This window comes from Lontra canadensis, unplaced genomic scaffold (assembly GCF_010015895.1).
Source record: "Lontra canadensis isolate GAN:19392208 unplaced genomic scaffold, GSC_riverotter_1.0 scaffold11, whole genome shotgun sequence".
Lineage (NCBI taxonomy): Eukaryota > Metazoa > Chordata > Mammalia > Carnivora > Mustelidae > Lontra > Lontra canadensis.
The window spans coordinates 3,441,508-3,462,240 of NW_022631005.1; the positions used below are offsets into that span (position 1 = coordinate 3,441,508).

Consider the following 20,733-nt stretch of genomic DNA (forward strand, 5'->3'; position numbering starts at 1 on the left):
AGTTTATCCTGACTGTCTTAATAGATACAGAGTTAGAATTATGATGTTACATTTGTATATGTGTATTGGATTACTACATCCATACACTGCATCTGAAGAACAGCAGTATGTCTGCTCCCTGGGGGAGATGCCTTTGTTAGCCCTGACATTTTTCTCCCACCCAGTAAGGCATCCGCCTCCATCTTCTTTCTCATTGCTGATTTTAATGCAAAGGGAAGGAATTGTCCAGCTTCTTGTGGGGCTTTGTTCTCACATGTCTTTTGATCCTTGATGTAATTCCAGTTTGCTATATCTATCTAACGTTAGGGAACATGTTCCCATGCAGCTGTGGGATGCAAGCACCTTTGTCCACTGGGCGCCAGAAGGGAGTAAAGCTTATATAAAGCTGTTCTCTTCTTGCCACATGTCCTAACTTGTTATATACCAGGTAGTGTTTTACTGATACAGATATCATGATGCCGAAAACTTGGAATTAGTTCCTTGTCCGTGTCTACAGTGCTCAATGAAGACACCTTTTGGGCTGCACTTGAATTAGTTCTGTTGCACCGTCATGTACATGTGCTCCTAGAAATTGAAAATACAACTCTTTTATCACTGGAATAAAATATAAGTCTATAAATTAAAGCCAGCTCATTGTTCATTCCATTTCCAAATAATTTTTCAGGTCACTACCTGGCTTGGAGACAGTTCCCAAATTTTAGAAACTTGAACCCAAAATGGAAAGAATCAGCAGTTTTTATCTCAGGCTGTAAAACATAATATATATGTGGTGGTAGACCGGGTTTGGATGTAATAATGGGCCTGACTCCAAGGGGGAGAAAATTCCATGAATCATTTTTATGAAATCCATGAACTCTTTCAACCCACTAACCTACTAAGTAGCACTCTTATTTTATGAAAAATGAATACCTTAATTCGGAGCCATTCATTTCTTTCTTACGGGTAGGATCTGGCCTGTGTTGACTCCAAAAATTATAACCAAGAACATCATAGACTCTTGTCTGCTGTGAATTTGTGTGCTTATTCTGTTTTATGCTTGCTTATTAACTTGAAATTACATGTGCAATTTTTGTTATTTTAAGGCACTCAACCAGAATGCTGAGCTAAGAAGTCGGTTGAACAGAATACATTCAGAATCTATTATTTGTGATCAGGTTGTCAGTGTAAATATTATTCCTAGCCCTGATGAGGTAAGACTCATTTTTAATGGATGTAGAATACTTACTTTATAGCATCTAAATCAACTACATATTTGGGTTTGTTTTTTTTTTTTAATACAGTTCTTTCACTGTTAATAAGATTCTCTGCATAAATATCTGTGTTGTTGACAGTTTGGTGTTCTTCAGAGTGAAGGATGTACATGAGCTCAATATCATTTATTCTCGGTGATCAGTCTCTATTTGTACTTTTATCTGTGTTCACCTGATGCTACTGAATAATTTAGTTTATATATCTACTCCAGCTTGTGAATTCTCCGTGTCTGTCACAGACTATTGGAAATGTTCCTTATCATCAGATGGCCTATGAAATGTTGTGGGGAGAAACAGATTCATCTGAGAAGGTGCTAAATGATAGCTTTTTTAAGGTTTATTTTAAAAGGCCTATCTTAGGAGAAATCACCTAACCTTACTAAAATAACATTAGTGATGCAATTACAGCCACTAATAGTGATGTTGATAATTAATAGCTAGCGCATGTCAAATGAATGCTTACTGTATGCTGGGCATTGTGCTGACAACATTCGACACTCCCAGTGACCTCTGAGGTAGGTGCTATTATCATCACTCCATTGCTCAGGAGAATTTTTGACGTAATGCTCAAAGGACAGGAGAACATTCACTATTTGGGCCAGACTTAGTGTATAATTCTGTCTATAACCCTTTATAAAATTACTGTTTTATAACCATGAGAATTTAAACTTTTCAACGGTAATATTGGAGTTTTATATACAGTGATATGATACATGTAATAAGGTGAGAGTTTTAACTCGGCCATATTTACAGAAAACCGTACATTTTACTAGAAATCTACAGGGGCCAAGGTCCTGGCATCTAATTGCTTAGGAAATGCCATCCCAAGACAAGCTTCTTTTTGATTTAAGTTGTTGATCCTAGGTCCACTCACTTCATGCAACACACGGTATCTGATGACATCATGCTCACTCTACTGAGAATCCAGAAGATTTCTACAACTTCATCATTCAGAAATCGTTAGCAGTCTTAGTTTGAATCTTTGTAGTCTGGTGTTTATTTGTACTACCATACTGTGTGTATCTATATCACTTACTGAATAAAAATATAGTTTGCCATAGGTTTAATACTCGAGTCATATTATCTCATTGGTTAAAGTTCTTAACAAGTTGGAAAATGACTTTTATATATTCTGTCTCAAAAATTTAGTTTTATGGAGTGTTTTCTTAGCATATTTCTAGCAGTTTCCACAAATATGTCTTGAGATTTAGCATACTGGTTAGAATATGGCTAGTAAAGATGGATCTAAGAATATGAAAGTGAACCTGTCTCCATAATCAATTCAGGGTCTTCATAGGGGTTCAACCTATTAAACTCCACTGAATATCCACTGAGCATTGATTTGAAGTCAAGTCACAGTACCACCATTTTTCAGCCATGCCTTTTGGATTCTTTAGACATATTAGAAGGAAATTTAGGCCATGGTCATGAGTCGCAGGTGAAAATTACTTGTGGTCACCACTCTTAACATATGGTATGAATTTCTCTAGAAGTCTGACCTGGTACGTCATGGTCTTATTTGAACAAATAGCTTTTCTTTGAAGGGAATAATGATGACCCCAAATGTTTCCTTCCTCTATAGGCTGGTGAGCAAATCCATGTCAGTCTCCCCCTGTCACAGCAGGTAGCCAACGAGAGCCGCCTTTCCATGTCAGAGTCTGTCTCCGAGTTCTTTGACGCCCAGGAGGTGCTGCTCTCTGCGAGCTCATCAGAGAATGAGGTAAGCTTTTTTGATGTGTCAACCCTAACTGCTTCTGATGAGGAGTTTGGGTTAAAGAAAGTAAGGCTATGGGGACTTTTCTTTCCTTTTCCTTTTTCTTTTCTTTCTTTCTTTCTTTCTTTTTTTTTAAACATCACAGTAAGATTCTCAAATTGTAGGAAAGCCAAAAACATGCAAACTACATTACTGAGCACTGAACACTTCTGGGAGTCAACTTATTACTTACTAAATTTGATGAATTAAAGGAAAGAATCTAGCATTCATTTGGACACTGTTGTATGATTTGTATTTCAGGATAACCAAATAGTTGATGGCAGAGTTTTTTTGTAGAGGAGACTGGTTAAATGTAGAAAGAAAGGATGAAAGAATTTGAAAATCACCATGTGTGTGCGTATGTGTGTGAGTGCACGGATATATGCGCACGTACATGCACACACACACACATATACACACGCATCTTTACCAGAGACAAGAATTTGAGCTCCTTTAGAAAGATGATGTCTAGAATATATGGTTGGGTAATTAAGGTTTTTGGAGGTTACCACTGGCTAGCATAAAAACTTTTTTGTTGTCTTTTATTGAGGTATAATTTACATACAACATTATTTTAGTTTCAGGTGTACAACATAAGAATTTTTATTTATATATATTTTTAATTGGTCACTCCTAAAGCCTAATTAACATCTGTCATCATACGTAATTACAGAATTTTTTTCCTATAATAAGAACTTTTCAGATCTACTCTTGTAGCAACTTTCAAATATGCAATACAGTATTATTAACTCTAGTTAGAGCATGCTGTACCTTATATCTCCAACTTATTTATATATTTTATAATATATATTTTTTATAATACATATTTTATAATATATATATTTTACAATATAATTGGAAGTTTGTACCCATAAAGACTTCTTAGATTGTTCTTCATGCTCATAAGTCTTGGCTAGGTCTTGGGAGCAGGGAATCTTCCTTGATCAGGTTGCAGAAATGGATTCTTTTACTGAAATTTAGAAATTTAGTCAAGCATCCTTTGAATTTTCTGCTTGCTTTCTTCTTTCCTTCCTCCCTCCCTTTGTTTCTTTCTTTCTTTCGTTCAGCATGGGAGAACCAGCCAAAACTCTTTCCAACACAGTTGATTAAAAATTTCGTCATTTGAGGTTGCAAATCAGTACTACATTTTTACAAAAAGGAAATGAAATAGTTGCTGAATGTTATTTCCATATGCATAGAAAGTAGATTGGAAGGAAGCATCCTGACAATTAGTTATAATTGTTTTTGGATGTTGGAAATTATGAGTGATTTTAGAAACAAAAATAAGTGGAGAAGAGAAAGAAATAATGAACACATACCACTTTTATAATGCGAGAGAAGTAAAATAATATTCTTGTATGAGATACTGAATCTGTTACTACACCAAGCCATGCACCTGCCTCTCCTATCCGTAGTCCCGTTTGCCGATTCAGAGACTCCTGGGTACAAGCCAGAGTACTAGTTAAATTATTCATAATGATAATTGGTCAGATGCTATCAGATGGGCAAAATAATTATGCTTGCCGATTCATATCTCTTTCCCTAGGGCCCACCTGCATGGAAAGTCTAGCTCTAGTCAGTTGCTTGGTGAGCAAGGAATGGGAGCAGGAACAGTGACTTGAGTGAACTAAAGGCTAGGAGGGCCAGGATGTTATAGCTCTGCTCTTGTCTCCATTGTAGGGATACTGTGCCACGTGGACAGGCTCTTTGTGTCTGGGAGCCAGTCATACCCACAGGGACCACCATGCTGAAGGCATGCTACCAGCATTTTCTTTTCTGACTCTCCTTTCTCTGACCTCCCATTGCTGACCAGTCCTTCATCCTTCTTCAGTCAGGTTCCAGTCAAATTTGGCTTCATGTTTCTGGAGCTCTGACCCATTAGATGATGACTTTACAGCTGTCTCTCTGAAAGCCACCCAATTTCCCTATTTTTAAGTTCTTGGTGGCACACTGTCTAGGGGCCAAGTGCCACTTGTACCAGACACTGATGATACTGAAATGAAAGGGGCGTGAAGTGGGTTATTTCTCAAGTCCAGGCAGCATGTTGGTACCAGCTCTGGCGGAGGAGTGATCCTGGTAGCAGAGGGAAGGACAGGGGGTACGAGGAGATGATGTGTTCACCTGGAGGTATTGTGAGTTGATCAGACCTCTCAGCGGAGTTATCTGGCCAGTATTTGGGTATTCAGATCTAAAGCTCAAAGAGAGAACAGGTCTGAAGAGAGAGCAAGAGTCAGCTCAGGTCCCATATAACGAGCCACCTGGGAGACATTGCCCCCTGGGAGCTCTACAGAACCTCTCATTCAGCATGTCCCAAAATGGATTAATCACCAAAGCGCCTACCCACACACACACCTCCAAGTGGAGAGAAGCCTACTTATACTTCTCGTGTTGTGTGTCCGACTGCTCTTTGCCCAGGCGTTTACATGAAATGCCTGGCTCTTAGCCTTCCCCTGCACCTGCCGTACTAGGACCCGCCACCCACACTGATTCACTCATTAAGTTCTGTAATGACTCACCTAAAAACTATGAAATCCATACATCTTCCTCCAGCTTCCCTGGCACTACTCCACCTCAGTCCTCCATCATCTGCCCCCCGGATTACCTGACCAGTTCCCATTACTGATTTCCCTGCCTCCCTTCTTGCCCCTCTAATCCATTTTCCACTGGTCAGCCTGATTCATCTTTCTGAAGTACAAATCTGATCATGTTTCCCCAGTGTCCTTAAGATAACTATCTTAGCCATCATGCAAAGACCCTTATAATCTGATCTCTGCTCCCAGCTGCAGCCTCTTGCAATTTCTATTCTTCTGGATCCTTCCAGAGGCCAAATATTTGCTAACTGAATGAAGGAATGCTTATAGCACTTTAACACATGGTTAATCTGAGAAACATCTGGGCTATCTTATATTAACGCTTTCCACGAGTGAGAGAAAAATCCTCTTTATGTGATATCTACCCATGCACTTCTCTTAATGAATATTCTGCTTCCTTTAAAAATGCTGGTTTTGGGGCGCCTGGGTGGCTCAGTGGGTTAAGCCTCTGCCTTCGGCTCAGGTCCTGATCTCAGGGTCCTGGGATCGAGCCCCACATTGGGCTCTCTGCTCAGCGGGGAACCTGCTTCCTCCTCTCTCTCTGCCTGCCTCTCTGCCTACTTGTGGTCTCTGTCTGTCAGATAAATAAACAAAAATATTTAAATTAAAAAAAAAAATGCTGGTTTTGCTTCCAGAATGGTCTATTTCCTTTCCTCTGCTATTAACTTGTTTCCACAAGGCTACATGCCTGGTTGCATTTAGGAAAAAAAGAAAAAAAAAATTCTCTGAACTCTTTTGAATGCCTAAGCTCTTCAGGAGAAATATTTGTCCCCAGGACTTCTTGACTGGGGCGGGGCAGGGGTTGGGGAATGAGTATATATTAACTGTTTTATTATAATACTGTAGAGCTTTAACTTTATATACAGGATAATGTGCATGGACCGCAGCTAGACAGCCAAGCCTTAGCTATTGCTCACACATATGGGAATATAGATCTGACTCAGGGCCCACTGTCATTGGGGAATTGTTTTACGTTCTGCATGATCCATTCTAGAAGGAAATGGGTATTGGACAATTTTTATCATATAGTACATTTTTATCATATATTATAATACATATATCATATATTTCTAATAGATTAGAAATTCAAGAAGAATAGGCTGTTTATAGCTTTTTGTAGGATGAACATGAATGTTTTCTTAATAAATGTTAAAACCAGTGCACAGGCATGCAACATGAATTTTGTTTGAACAGGCATTTGTTTCCTCTAACATAATTGGGTATGATTAGCTTTTTTAAGAGAAATCATGCAGAAGAGTTTGATTTACTTTTTTTTTCCCCCTATCAAGTTTAAGAAGGTGGTTTTCATGTGCCTGATGATTTTCACCATTGGCTCTTTTGTAGTCAATAGGAACTGGAAAGCAGTTGCAGGGGGAAAACATGAATCAGAAAAAAACTTTATTCTCAATTTGCCGTCTTTATAGACTTGCTCAGGCTGCAAAGCAAAACTTCCATTATTTATTTATGTATGCAATAACTCCATCACTATTCTCCCTAAATATAGGAATTCTTCTCAACTTTAACTTTCAAAACATCAATTATAAGTCCAGAAACCTTAAAGGCAAGCCTGATTGTTTTTTATTACCTACAAAATTAAAACTTTTACATGGCAAAAAGAAAAAAAAGAGGCAAAAACAGCATTAAAAAATAAATTGCAGACTAGCCAAATGCAACCTAGATGATGAACTGAAAAAAAGAAAGAAAACAAATTTACCTAAGATGAAATGCAAACTTTTAAAGAGATCTCTTACGTATGTTAGGTAAATAGATACTGAAAAAGGATTGATAATACGTAGTGTTTAAGTGGGTGGAGAGATGGATGTTCTCATATGCTGCTGGTGAGAACAAATTACTATACTCTTTGAGGACAACAATTTGGCAACCTGGGCCTATAGCCTAAATGTGGCCCATTTGATCCAGCCATTTCACTTCTAGGAATAAATATTAATGAAATTGCCAGACAGATTCACAGAAATATATTTACAAGGACATGCATCCCAGTATTATCAATAATAATAAAAAGTTGGAAACCATTTAAATGCTGGCTAAATGCCTTGTGTTGTACCTGTATAATGAATTGTGTTGCTATTCCAAATGAAGGTGAGAGCTGTATTTATGATCATGGAAATATATTGAGAACACTATAAAACAAGATGTAAACTGACCCCCTTGTTCAGTCTCTAAAGATAGATAGACCAGTGTGTTTGCATAGGCATTTTGACATTGGCGGTAATACCCACCAAATGTTAGAAGTGGTTTCCATTAGATGATAGAATTATGGTTCATTTTTCTATAATCTGTTTACCCTCATATAATTTCTAATTTTTTTACAGTAAAGGTGTTTTATTATATGTACAGGGGAAAATGTAACATTATTTCCACTTTGAAGAAAGTAAATAAGTGTCAGCAGCTTTCTTGCCTAGAGTAGAGAGGTTGGTTTCCGTTTCTCTGAGTGGCTCTACTGAGCTCTGTTTTCTTATCTTACCTATTTCTAACTCCCCTTAGTACATAGGTTACCCCTTAATTTCATTCTCATGCAAATTTTGCTCTCATTTTCATTCCATGTTGTTCTCTTGGAGAGAGTAGCTTCATTCTTGATTTCCCTCGTCCTGGGATCTTCCTCCCTCACCCCCAAATAATCTGCCAAATTTTGTCCATTATCTTCAAATGTGGCTCTCAAAGCAGCTTTGCTTCCCGACCCTCGTCGTGGCCATCTTAACCCGTCAGCATTCCCTACCCACATCCATGTAGTAGCCTATCATCTGAGCTCCTGAAGAAAAGCCGCCAGGCATCTTCCTGAAAACTAAATATGGAAATAATAAAAAATAAATAAAATTAAAAAAATAAAAAGAAGAATTGTGTTTTGAAGAAAATATATGACTGTCATCCCCTTGCATGTAATAACTGGTGGGATTATATGGGAACCTGTTATGTTGACATGAAAAGACCTTCACAGTCTGACCCTCTTCCTGGTCACCCCACCCTCTGTCACAGCCACTCAACTTCTGAGCCTTCCTGGAATGGAACGTTCCTTTCATGTTTCTCCACACCTTTGTACACTCTCCTTTCTTCCTGTGCTTCTTTTCCTTCCAAAAACCTCTCCAACACCCAGTGCCAATTTTATTTCCTCTGGGCAGCCCCTCCTGATTCCCTAGCGGGAATATAAGGCCTCCTTTTTTTGTACATTCTTGCTGACATATTTCTGATTACTGGCCTCCCCCAGTCCCCCACCCCAACTAAGGCGGGGGCTACTCAGAGACGAAGGCTGCTTTCAAGCCATGCTACGTTCTGGCTCATGGCTCACTCTCTTTCTCAAGTGTCCCTTGTACATATGCCAAGTACATTTCCCCTGCGACCTGTGTTTTTGCTTATTTGGGCAACATTTTGCTTTTAATCATTTGATTTTCTAACTTTTCAAGACTGAACAAGGGTTCTGATCCTTTCTGTGTTCTTCCCTTTTTCAGGCTTCAGATGATGAATCTTACATCAGTGATGTGAGCGATAATATATCCGAAGACAATACCAGTGTTGCAGACAACATTTCTCGGCAAAGTATGCATCCTTTCAGCTCCCAGGTTGTTCCGTCTTCTTTCCAAGTTAGAATGCTGGTGATTCAGTGAACAACCTTTTTCTCCCTCTCTGATTTTTCCCTTTGCAGCAAGCTGATTATTTAATACATTTTATATTTATATAATCTGTTAAGGTAAATGATTGCAAAAACCATTAGGTAGAAGCTTAAATGAAAAGCTTTTACTTCTTGCCAAAACCAAAAGTTTGAGTGTTTCTTATTAAATGTATTTAATTCTTTAAAATTTGGCTTTTCTGAGGGTTTTGTGGGGGGTGAGCCTGGTGGTGGGCATTAAGGAGGGCACGGATTTTATGGAGCACTGGGTGTGGTGCATAAACAATAAATCTTGAAACACTGAAAAAAAGATAAAATTAAATTTAAAAAACTGCTAATAGTAAATAAATTATGAAAAAAATTGACTCTTCTGGAATAATATTTGAGCATATGTAACACCTTGTTAAAAAAAAACTTGTACATTGACGTTTTGTGCATTTATTAGCAACTCTGTGTTGAAATAATTTCATTCACTCTTGAGAGAGTCTAGTGGAGGCTTAAGAAATGTATCACATCCAGAAGTATTTGAGTTATTTCCTTCCTAGATGCCATGAAATCAAAAGAGCAAAGTATCTTTTATCGTGCTTCTTGTCTTTCTCTTCCAGTCTTAAATGGGGAGCTTACAGGAGGAGCCTTCCGAAATGGACGTCGAACATGCCTGCCAGCTCCCTGTCCCGACACCAGTAACATTAACCTGTGGAATATCCTAAGGAACAACATTGGTAAAGATTTGTCTAAAGTCTCGATGCCTGTGGAGCTAAATGAGCCACTCAACACCCTGCAGCATCTCTGTGAGGAAATCGAATACAGTGAGCTTCTGGACAAGGCTTCCGAAACGGATGACCCCTACGAGCGCATGGTAATACATAACACAGCAGTGCCTCTCAGGGAGCTGTCAACCCTAGGCGTGGACTAAGGCAGAATTCGTTACGATGGCATATTTGGTTTCTGCATGACATTCTCACTGCATAGGTGAAGAAGGAGACAGTTCATTTGCACAAACTGGGCAGGGCCCGAAAGTTCCAGATACTTCTACAGAGGATGTGTGCTTTGTGACTTATCTTTGGTCACGAGTGTTTCCGAAGTTAGGATGTAAACGTATCACACTCATTCCAGGTTTAAGGCATGCCTAGCCTTGCTCTAGCAGCTTCTCCTGGAGGCCAAGAGAGCCCATGTGTTCAAGAACTTGGGTCAGAGAAAGGAACCTCCTGTTTGTGCTTTGCCGTGGCCTCTGCTGCACCTGACTGTGGAAGGCTTGACTGCCCTTCCGAAAGCACCAGCAGCCAGAGGCCTCCTGCCCATGGCACTAAGTTGTGTGAAAGACAGAACCTATAAACTGGGTTTCAGAACCTCTGAACGCTGTGATACTCAGGAAGCTGGGTGACAGCTGAATGAAGAATTAGTGGCCTCAGATGCAAGGACTTTCACATCCTCTTCACTCATTTTTTTAACCCATGAGTTTATGAAGAGTCTATGCAGATAATGGAAAATGCAGATGCCATCAGATCAGCACACACGAACAGGGGTGTGTAAAATCTAGAGGAATAAGGGACAAACAGACCTGGAAGTAGTCTCTCCTATATTATTTTCCTTTCTTAAATGTTTTAACAGGTTCTTATTGCTGCATTTGCAGTTTCAGGATATTGCTCCACCTATTTCAGAGCAGGAAGTAAGCCATTCAACCCTGTCCTTGGGGAGACTTACGAATGCATTCGAGAGGACAAGGGATTCCGATTTTTCTCAGAACAGGTAAGTCCCATTGGACTCAGTGAGGTTTCTATGCAGAAACTGTAGGAGGACCGGTTGATGACGAAACAGCTTTTTGATCAACCACAATTTGAAGTGAGCTATGATATCAGTTAACAGAAAACTCCGTCCGTGTATATAAGTTCTCTGGGTTTAAGCATGAAGTCTTAAAGTGAAAGTGAAAGTAATTTACTTACACGTTCTGAGAATAATTCAATAATAGAGATGGATGAGTTAACTGTTTTTATTTGGGGGTGGCCAATATATATTGGGAAAAAACTATCATTTATGGAAGTTTTAACACTGATATCATTGCCCTCTCTTTTGTTTTTAATTACCAGGTTAGCCATCATCCACCCATTTCTGCCTGTCACTGTGAATCCAAGAATTTTGTGTTTTGGCAAGGTTTGTATTTCAATTATAACTTCAAGATCCACTCGGTGAGCCTTTGAAACAGTTTCTAGTTTCTGAAAGGTACATTATGCTCAGGTTAGATTTCTACCTTTGGGATTCAGAGAATGTTAGTAATTAGTATGGAATTCAATTTGAGAAATTAGATTTCTTGGTTGAAATATGAAACTGTGTCATCTAGGAGATGAGATTGTATATCTAGGAAACAAAGCCCTAGGGGCAGTAGAGCTCAGTGCCGACTGCCAACTCAGGGCTATCACTCAACCTCATTATACCTTATTGCCTGCATCTGTAACATAGAGGTTCTGTCTGCTGCCTCCTTGCTTCTTGAGGGTATGCAAGGAGAGCTTCATCGTGAAAGAAGGTTCTGTGGCTCATCATCTGTGGTCATGACCTATTTAGATAGGTAAACATTATGCTGATTTTGTGGTCTTTAACTCACCAAGGTTCAGGGATTTGGATTGAAGTCTCCACTTGTACAGTGCCCATTGTTTAGTCAGAATGTTAAAAACTCACATAAAATTACAAGTTTCAAAATCCATTTAGAAAGAAAAATATATACAGGTGAGCCTTGAACAAAGCTGGGGTTAGGAGGCTGACCCCCCACACAGTCTAAAATTGATGTGCTACTTTTGACTCCCCCAAAACTTAACTAGTGATAGCTTACCATTAACCAGAAACCTTACCCATAAAGTATAAATGGTCAGCAACATGTATTTTATATGTTATATGTATTATATACTATATTCTTACAGTAAAGTAAGCTAGAAGAAAGAAATGTTATTAAGAAAATCATAAGGAAGAGAAAATACATTTATAATACTGTACTGTGTTTATCAAAAAAATATCTGCCGGTGAGTGGACCCACGCAGTTCAAATGCATGTTGCTCAATGATCAACTGTATATGTACGTTTAACCATTAAGTGTAAATTGTTCTTTTGTGTTTCGAAGGTGGGTTCATTGCTCACAGAATGTCTCTTCTCATCTGCCCTTTCTCAATCTAAAAACACACAATATGACAGAGCATGTAACTGTATTTCATTGTAAAATACAATAATACATCATTTCTTGATCATAACAAAGAGTCATAAATTTTGTGGAGACAGCACTAAGCTCCCTTACTTAGTTTATCAAAATAGAGCCAAGTGGTTATTACAAATGCACAGGCAAACCTGAGTGCCCCCAAATAAAACATAAAGCCATCATGTGAGGTAAACCACTGAGCCCTGGGCCATATCTTAACTACCAGAGTAGGAACATATTCGCTAATTTCACTTTCTCATAAATTTTGCTTACCTTTCCATATTTAGAGATTTTGTTTTTTCCTGTTTTCCCAAATCCTATAACTTTTCAAATCAATGTGTATATAAATCAATGGTATTGCCCTACTGCAATTATTTTTACTACATATCTTATTTTTAACATATATGTTAACTATTTCTGCCATTTAGTTAAAACTTTTAGTTAAAACAACATTTATGTAGACATTAAAGCATGGTAGAGTCTGTGTATATGCATGTATGTGAATTCCCATGCACACATACTGTTCTGAGCTTTTCCCAGTTTTATTTGTTGATACAAATACGGAACATGTGTTCTGGAAAAACAGACAGTAGATTTTTTTGGTTCATAGTTAATTTTTTCACCTTGGGCCATCCCCAGGTATGTGAACTGTTAAATCAAAAATATAGAATCAGTTGTTGATTGTAAAAGTTCTTTATGAAATATAGAGTGTAATATTGATGTTCGTTTTTATAGACTGAATGATTAGATATGGAATATCTGTTTCTTCTCCTCTGCCTATGTTGTTTAGATATCAGATGGAAAAACAAGTTCTGGGGGAAGTCCATGGAAATCCTACCTGTTGGAACACTGAATGTCATGCTTCCAAAGTAGGTTGCTTTCATCTTCCTTTTGGTGTCTTACGTGCTTTTCTAAGTCAGATATGGGTCTTTGAAACTCTAGAAGGTGCCAGTGATCCATTTACATGTATGCCTAAAGCTTCTGTCAACTTCTCCAAAGTTTGGAGAATGGACCCCCATCAAAGCAAATGAGTACTTGGCATATGTATCAAAGCTCCCTGCTTCTCTCTTTACATTCTCTGTTTATCAAGTCAAAGCCAGCTATCTTACCTGCCCCAGATACCTTGTTAGTTTGCATTTTATAGGAAGTTTCTCTTTTTAAAACTTTTTTTCTATACAATATATATTTTCACTTTTGAATTCATCTTAGATCCAGGAACTATTTTTAATGTGTAAGTTAGTTTATTAAAGAAGAGTGATGGAATCCTTTCATGGTATTTTTCTAAAGGATGTAGCCTGTGAATTTTTAAAATTAATTGAAGTTTTCATTGAAGCCAAAGGCTTGGTTGTTTTGCTTCTTTCTTCAGTTGGTTGATGTTGTTTGGTTTTTCTTTTTGTTTATTCAGTGACAGAATTTGCTGGTGGATTGAATATGAAGGAGGGTAGGGGGAAAGAGGAACCCCAGGACCACAAAATAGACTTTAAATATTTGCAAACTCATGAGAAGAGAGTTTTCCCAGCTGCGTAGTGAGACTGCATCATACCAATTCATAAATTTTTTTTAGAAACTTAGAAGTGTTTTATTTTATTTTGAAATAACATTTTATTTGAAAATACAGATCATGTGCAAACTTCAAGGTAATCTGAAGCTATGTCACCTCATTCCTTGGCAGAAACTCTATAACCTTCTGTAACCCAGAATTTGCATTAGACATGCACTGTCTGTGATCACCAGTCTTTTCTCCAAGAATTATTCACATCTTTGGTCTTAATTCGGAGTATGAAACAATGTCCATCCTCAGGGTAATCTTTCTTAAAGATACATCCTGTCATGCCTATCTGCTCCCTCAAATCCTTCCATGGTGGCCCATTGAATCCAGACTCATCAGTGCATTGTTAAAGGCCTTCCCTGCTCTGCCTTGTCGCCTTCCCTGCTCTGCCTTGTCACCTTCCCAGACTTGCCACGCCCACACCCGCTCACGTATGCCACTGGCAGGCCCCCAGATACGTCATGGTATTCTGGCCTCTATGGCCTTGTCAGTGCCTTTTCCTGGCCTACGGTGCCCTCCTACCTATCCTCCAAGCTTAGACGGATTCCAGCCTTCTCCAGGAAGTCTTCCTTGATACTCACCCCACGTTCCAGGCAGATCTAAGGACTCCCCTTCTGTGTTCTCATGACACTTCCTCATCACATTTTATTATAAGTACTTTTTGCCATATCTGTCTACTCCTCCCATACTGTTGGCTCCAAGAGAGCAAGAGACAGGTCCTATTCAACTTAGTAGCTTCAGCACCTGGACTATAGAAAGCACTGAAGTGTTCCTTAAATGAATGAGTCTTATTACAAATGTCCTTGACTATATAGAAACTTTCAACAGAGAAATTAGAGGGAAAGGAAGCTTTGGCCAAAGATATTCTCAGTTGTAGAAACAGTACTATATATTTGTGACCTTCATTGTTTTTAACCAACATTGTATTCTTCACTAGGTATGGAGATTGCTATGTATGGAATAAAGTCACCACGTGCATACACAACATTCTCAGTGGGAGGAGGTGGATAGAGCATTATGGAGAAGTAACCATTAGAAATACCAAAAGCAGTGTTTGCATTTGCAAACTCACATTTGTCAAGGTAAATGGTAATCTTCCAACAGTAAAGAAGAAAAGAGTATAAAACGCTTTGTAAAGGAGAAATATAAGTTACCTTAAACAACAGCAAGTGAGACTGCCCCGTATCATTGTTCCTTAAGGACATGTTAGATAAAAGAAAGCAGAACCAACTGATGGAGTTACTCGAGGCGTGCAGACTTCCACGCATGTGGAGGTCAAAAAAGGCACCATCTCAAAACAGAAGAACTACTCTTCTTTCTAAAGAATTTTCTTTTTAAGCAGCCAGTCAGTATTCATTAAGTAAAATTCCAGAAAACACTCTTGCCTGTAGCAAGTCTTCTGGTTTCTATTTCTGTTCCTGCTTGATTGCAACAGAGTCAAGTGATTTTATTTTAGGGAGCTAATTATAATGCATTTGTCATTTTCTGAGGGTGCATGTGAATAACTTCCAGTCACTATAAGCTTATCCAACTCTGCCACTATGATGATCCAAGAAAAAGCGTCACCTTAATCAACAAGAAAAGATTCTTGAGGTAGAATGCCTACACAACAGCATTTTCCTCAGTCACTCTGGTCTCAAGTGGAACAAACAGTCTCACCCTCATGGATAGGTGTGTTCCCGAATTCGTGGTACAGAAACTCTACCAGCCCTTTTAATCTATTCTACTCTGATCTTGTTCTACTGTGGCAAAAACAAGTAACATATTGAAGTCTTAAAGCTCAAAATGTTGTCTTCTTAGTGAAATCCTTTGAAGCTGTACTGGAAGGTCATGTTAGTTTTAATTGAAGATCTTTATTTTTACTCAAGATGTTTCCCCCATTTTCCTTTTTTTCTCCTTTTGGACTCATTAGGTGGCTCAGAACTGAAAGGACAGGATCATTACTTGCTCTGATTGGGTGATGACAGTCAATGTGTGCATTTAGTTTTGCAGACCACGAGAAGCTTCTCAATTTAGTCCTGTCCCTAATATTTGCAAAGCTCAGGACCAAAGTACAGATGGAGGCCCCATTCCATATGTGTAAATATTTAAAATTTATAGACCAGACCTACAGTCTCTCACATAACTTATGTTCTGTTCTTTCACCTTGACAAATACACTTTTATAACAAAGTCCGCGAGGCTAGGTTGGGCACTTTAGAACTCTGAGCTGGAAACCTGGCAGCGCAGGAGAGCCAGCCCTGACACATGGCCTTCCCTCTCTCTCCCAGCCTGTGGCGGCCTCTGTCCTGCTCCACAGGGGGCCTCACCCACCGGATCGAAGGCAGTCCAGCTCCACATCCAAGCTCTATCCAAGCTCAAACGGCCACCCTTGGCTGCCCCTCAGGCCTCATTCACACCTTGGTGGTGGATAGTCTGCTCTTTAGATGGAGGAATCCAAAGAAAAGGCCAGTGTGAGCTGTGGAAGAAGCTTAGAGTGGTTGGAAGAAGAATTCTGGGGCCTAATTGAGAAGGGGGTCCATGGGATCCAGATGGATGACTGCCCAGACTTCTCATCTCCTAGGAAGAAGCATGGCCAGAAGAGGGCCAAGCAGGGTTTTCTTCATGAAATTTAGCTGTTTACAGACTCTATAAAAATTACTTCCCAAGTGACTTGTACAGTATGGCCCGTTGAAACTCATTAACATCAATAACAAGGGAAAATTTGAGACAGGGGCGTCTATGGAGGAAATTACCAACTGATAAATTAATACTAGGTTATTAGGAGAGAAGCTGAGCCTTCTCTGCCCTAGCATAGAGTAGAGATGATCCCTTTCTGGGAGTGGTTTGAATGAGCGACTTCAAAGTTAAGAATGTTTTCCATATGGAAATTATAGGGATTGGTGTTTTGAAAGAGATTGGATGTTTCCAGTGGGGTTTGGTTTTTCCAGGTGAATTATTGGAATTCTAATGTGAATGAAGTCCAGGGGGTCGTGATGGATCAGGAGGGGAAGGTGGTGCACCGGCTTTTTGGGAAGTGGCATGAAGGGCTCTACTGTGGCGTGGCCCCCTCTGCAAAGTGCATCTGGAGACCAGGTGAGATGGGCAGGAGTGTCTTGTGTCCGGAGGGCACCTTGAGTAACAGAAGGAAGGGAATGTCACATCTCGGGCAGTTCAACATAGGCTTCTTTCATTGTGAGATTAAAATCATAGATGCTTAAGGTAAGCATATATTTTACACTTAACATTCAAATTAGGTAAATCCCAATTTTTGATAATCAGGAATTATGAAATTGAGGCCAAATCTGACATGTGGTCAGAGATGAGGCTTCATGTAAAGCGATTCTAAATGTAATGCCTACATTCAAAAGTGAGGTTTGTTTATTAAAGAGTTCACACACTCGAACTATTCAAACTTAAATCCTTACTCATTTATTCTCTGTTCTGATAAAATAAGGGGAAAGCCTACAAACATCTCTAATCCACAAAGTCAATAACTTAACTGGAATAAGTGATCGTCTCACTTGGGCAGCAAAAAGCTGCAACGTGTTGACATTTAATAAAAGATATTGAGAGTTCTGGTAATACACTAGCAATAATTGAATATCAAGGGTAAATACAACAAGCGTCCGCATGATATTTATTTTCATTGCAGTTTTGTCAGTTAAGTCCTAACTTCAAAATTCGTTGGTTTTCTAAGAGACCTCAACAAGTATTTCAATTTCCTGCTGGTGGAGTTGTAGTTCATTCAGCAGCTATTTCTTGAGTAGGGACTATGCATCAAGCTTTACTCTGTAAGAGCTTGGAATACACCAACAAGCAAAGTATACAGAGATCCTCCTTTGAGTTTCGTTAAAGAGTGCCAATACATATTAATTTAGATCTGCATTTTTTTATGTTTCTAAAAGGAAGTCCACTGTGTTTCCGGTGAAATCTTAATGTTCCTAGTTCATCACCCTGGGATTTAGTTACCCAGCTGAACATTTGAGAGAAAATGATGGCATTGTTTACCCAGTAAAGAGTACTCTATGTACAAAGTTTTATTTTAAAGGCTGGATTTTAGGGGTACCTGGGTGGCTCAGTTGGTTGGGTGACAGCCTTCGGCTCGAGTCATAATCTTGGAGTCATGGGATCGAGTCCCACATCGGGCTCCCTGCCTGGCAGGGAGTCTGCTTCTCCCTTTGACCATCCCCCTTCTCGTGCTCTCTCTCTCTCTCTCTCACTTATTCTTTCTTTCTCTCTCTCTCTCTCTCAAATAAAATCTTTTAAAAATTTAAAAATAAATGCTGGATTTTATTAAATATATGAATCTACCAGTTCTGATAACTAACTCCAAGTTTCCTATCTAGGAAAACACAGCCAATTTAATTTGCTTAAGGAAAATCTTAATCTGATTTTTAGAACTACAAATTTAGTTATTCGTGTGGATATTAACTAAGCGCCTGGGTTAAGTCAGCTTCTGCAGGCTTCCTTAAACCTCTCTGCCACTCACGGTGGTTTATTGGCATTTCAGGTTCCATGCCAACCAACTATGAGCTCTACTATGGCTTCACGAGATTTGCTATCGAGCTCAATGAGCTAGATCCTGTCCTGAAAGATCTCCTTCCACCGACAGACGCCCGGTTCCGGCCAGATCAGAGGTGAGTAGGACAACCATGTTTGAAACGGACACTAAATCACGGTGTGGCACTCTAGATGCCATCGAAGCTTATTTTCGCCACCCTCATTTATGTATTCATGGAATCACTCATGAATTCCCTCATTCCCTTAGTCACTCCACACTATCTAAGCCTTCCACCCTAGCTAAGACGGTAATCGTGGGTGATCGTGACCGACACAGCTCAACAAAGTTTCCCACAGAAGATGACACAGTTCTTAACGAAAGGTTCCTGCCACCCCGCCCCAGACTCACCAGCAGTGTGCAAATTCATGAACTTGCTCCACTAAAACCTCCCCCAGGGTTTTCCCCTCTGTACTTCTACTACTCTGTCACGTGGACTATCTTTTAACCTGATAAAGAAGAAGATGATGGGTTACGGGAGCATCTAAAAGTGCTCCGAGTCAAAGTCTGGAGTTTGTCCGGCGTGCTTTTGATCCCATGGGATGTAAGATGTACTCAAAATGCAGTCCCTTTAATACCTTCTGATTCTTAGTTTTTATTAAATAGTTCTATGTGCATGTTGTCCATTCCCACAGAGTTAATTATACCTTTTCCAGAAATTCTGTATGTCACACAACTTCCCCCCAAGATAATTTTCTGTTGCCAGTATATCTGTGGCTGTATGTGTTTTCTGCCAAAATGCTCCAGTGTTGAATGTCTTACTCCTCAGTCCTCTTACACCGTGCCTGAACCCCCACTCCCCTGCCCCTGGAACGGGAGGTCTCATTGTCTGATATTCCAGCATATCAACAAACTTCCTGTAGGCATCACATTGAATCCCTGTTCTTTGCTCTCATTTTGGAAATTTAGATATAAGTTTTACAAAACACCACTGGGTCTGCCTTTTCTTTCTCGATTCCATTCCAGTATGCTCTTCCCGAATTTCATTTACAATTCATTTCCTTCTCGTGGGCTTTTGTAATTTCCCCCACTGTTAGATTCTCTTTTTGTCACCCGTTTTACTCTCTCCAGTAAAATGGGTGACAAAAAGTAAAACAGGGAAACTCCTTCCCTCTCAGGCTCTTCTAAAAGTAGGTGGAGAACAGCTAACTACCATCCTCCCTCCTCTGGCCTTGACCAAGTGTTTTTCAAATAATATGAAAAAGGAGCCCAACCCTGTACTTCATATTGTCTGGAGCCTGGGCTCTCCCATTATCCTGAAAATCTCAAGTTAGAGAACCCAAGAGAGCACAGGAGAGTCTCCAAGGCCAAACTAGTCCCCTTCCACCCCTATGTTTGCACTGCTGTACACAATATTTCAGTTGATGTACACGGCAAGTGTGTGACTGGTGGGCAGGCAGACAGAGGTAGCGTGGCCTGGGGCAGGGGCAAGGCGACATTATCAGAGTATGACCCTTCACCATGTTATAGTCTCAGCAACTAGAAGGTAATTTTATACAAGACGAGATTATTTTTTTTCTCAGTGGAGAGGATGTCCTATTAGAGGGATAACTGTGTTCTGCTTAGGTTTTTGGAAGAAGGAAATTTAGAAGCTGCAGCAGCAGAGAAGCAAAGAGTGGAGGAACTCCAGAGATCTCGAAGGCGCTACATGGAAGAAAACAACCTTGAACACATACCAAAATTTTTTAAGTAAGTCAGTTCATGCCCATAACAAGTTCATGTTTTGCAAATGATGGCCACCAGCCATGAGAAACCCCAGGTGAAAAGAGAAAATGAGGGATAGTTTAGTGTGCAAGCAGCTTAAAATTAAACTGATTAGGGTAACTTTGGTTTTGGTAGTGGAGGTATTGGACTAGATCTTGCACTTGTGAACAGTCTGTAAACACAAGTCGGTTCTTTTCCATGGCTCTTTTCTTTTCATGAACAGCAGGAAGGGTGAGGGCCTTGCCCACAATGCTCTCTCTACTTCAGCTACAGCATTGAGAATGGTGGAAACTTGTTTCCACCCCTCAGCTCAAGGCCACAGTGGGACACCCACTGCCCACAAGGTCATCCTGGCTTCATTAGTGTTTGATTTTATTTCTGTTGTACGGGGCTTGTGTCATTCAGATTTGTTCCTTCTGTGGTACCGTCATGGGTGATTATTACAGGATTATTTGAAGGATTATATATAAATCACACAGATGAAGCTGTGTTTTCCAGATCCATCTGTTACCCCTCTGGAGCCAGGGTATATCAGCCCAGAATA

The 20,733-nt window shown here is 39.6% G+C and overlaps 1 protein-coding gene across 13 annotated transcripts in view; it reads left to right on the forward strand.

Moving 5' to 3' along the window:
* Positions 1–20,733, forward strand: part of OSBPL6 (oxysterol binding protein like 6) — a 206,490-nt gene that overhangs the window by 183,334 nt on the left and 2,423 nt on the right. For 9 of the 13 annotated variants that reach the window (XM_032855984.1, XM_032855983.1, XM_032855986.1 and 6 more), the window contains 11 exons: positions 1,083–1,190; positions 2,833–2,970; positions 9,059–9,146; positions 9,822–10,075; positions 10,828–10,965; positions 11,304–11,367; positions 13,188–13,266; positions 14,884–15,028; positions 16,876–17,020; positions 18,438–18,564; positions 20,052–20,174. In XM_032855984.1, the coding sequence (XP_032711875.1) occupies positions 1,083–1,190; positions 2,833–2,970; positions 9,059–9,146; positions 9,822–10,075; positions 10,828–10,965; positions 11,304–11,367; positions 13,188–13,266; positions 14,884–15,028; positions 16,876–17,020; positions 18,438–18,564; positions 20,052–20,174 (1,409 nt within the window). The remainder of the gene's footprint in view (positions 1–1,082; positions 1,191–2,832; positions 2,971–9,058; positions 9,147–9,821; positions 10,076–10,827; positions 10,966–11,303; positions 11,368–13,187; positions 13,267–14,883; positions 15,029–16,875; positions 17,021–18,437; positions 18,565–20,051; positions 20,175–20,733) is intronic. The other 4 variants (XM_032855991.1, XM_032855995.1, XM_032855996.1 and 1 more) reach the window with 2 other exon arrangements.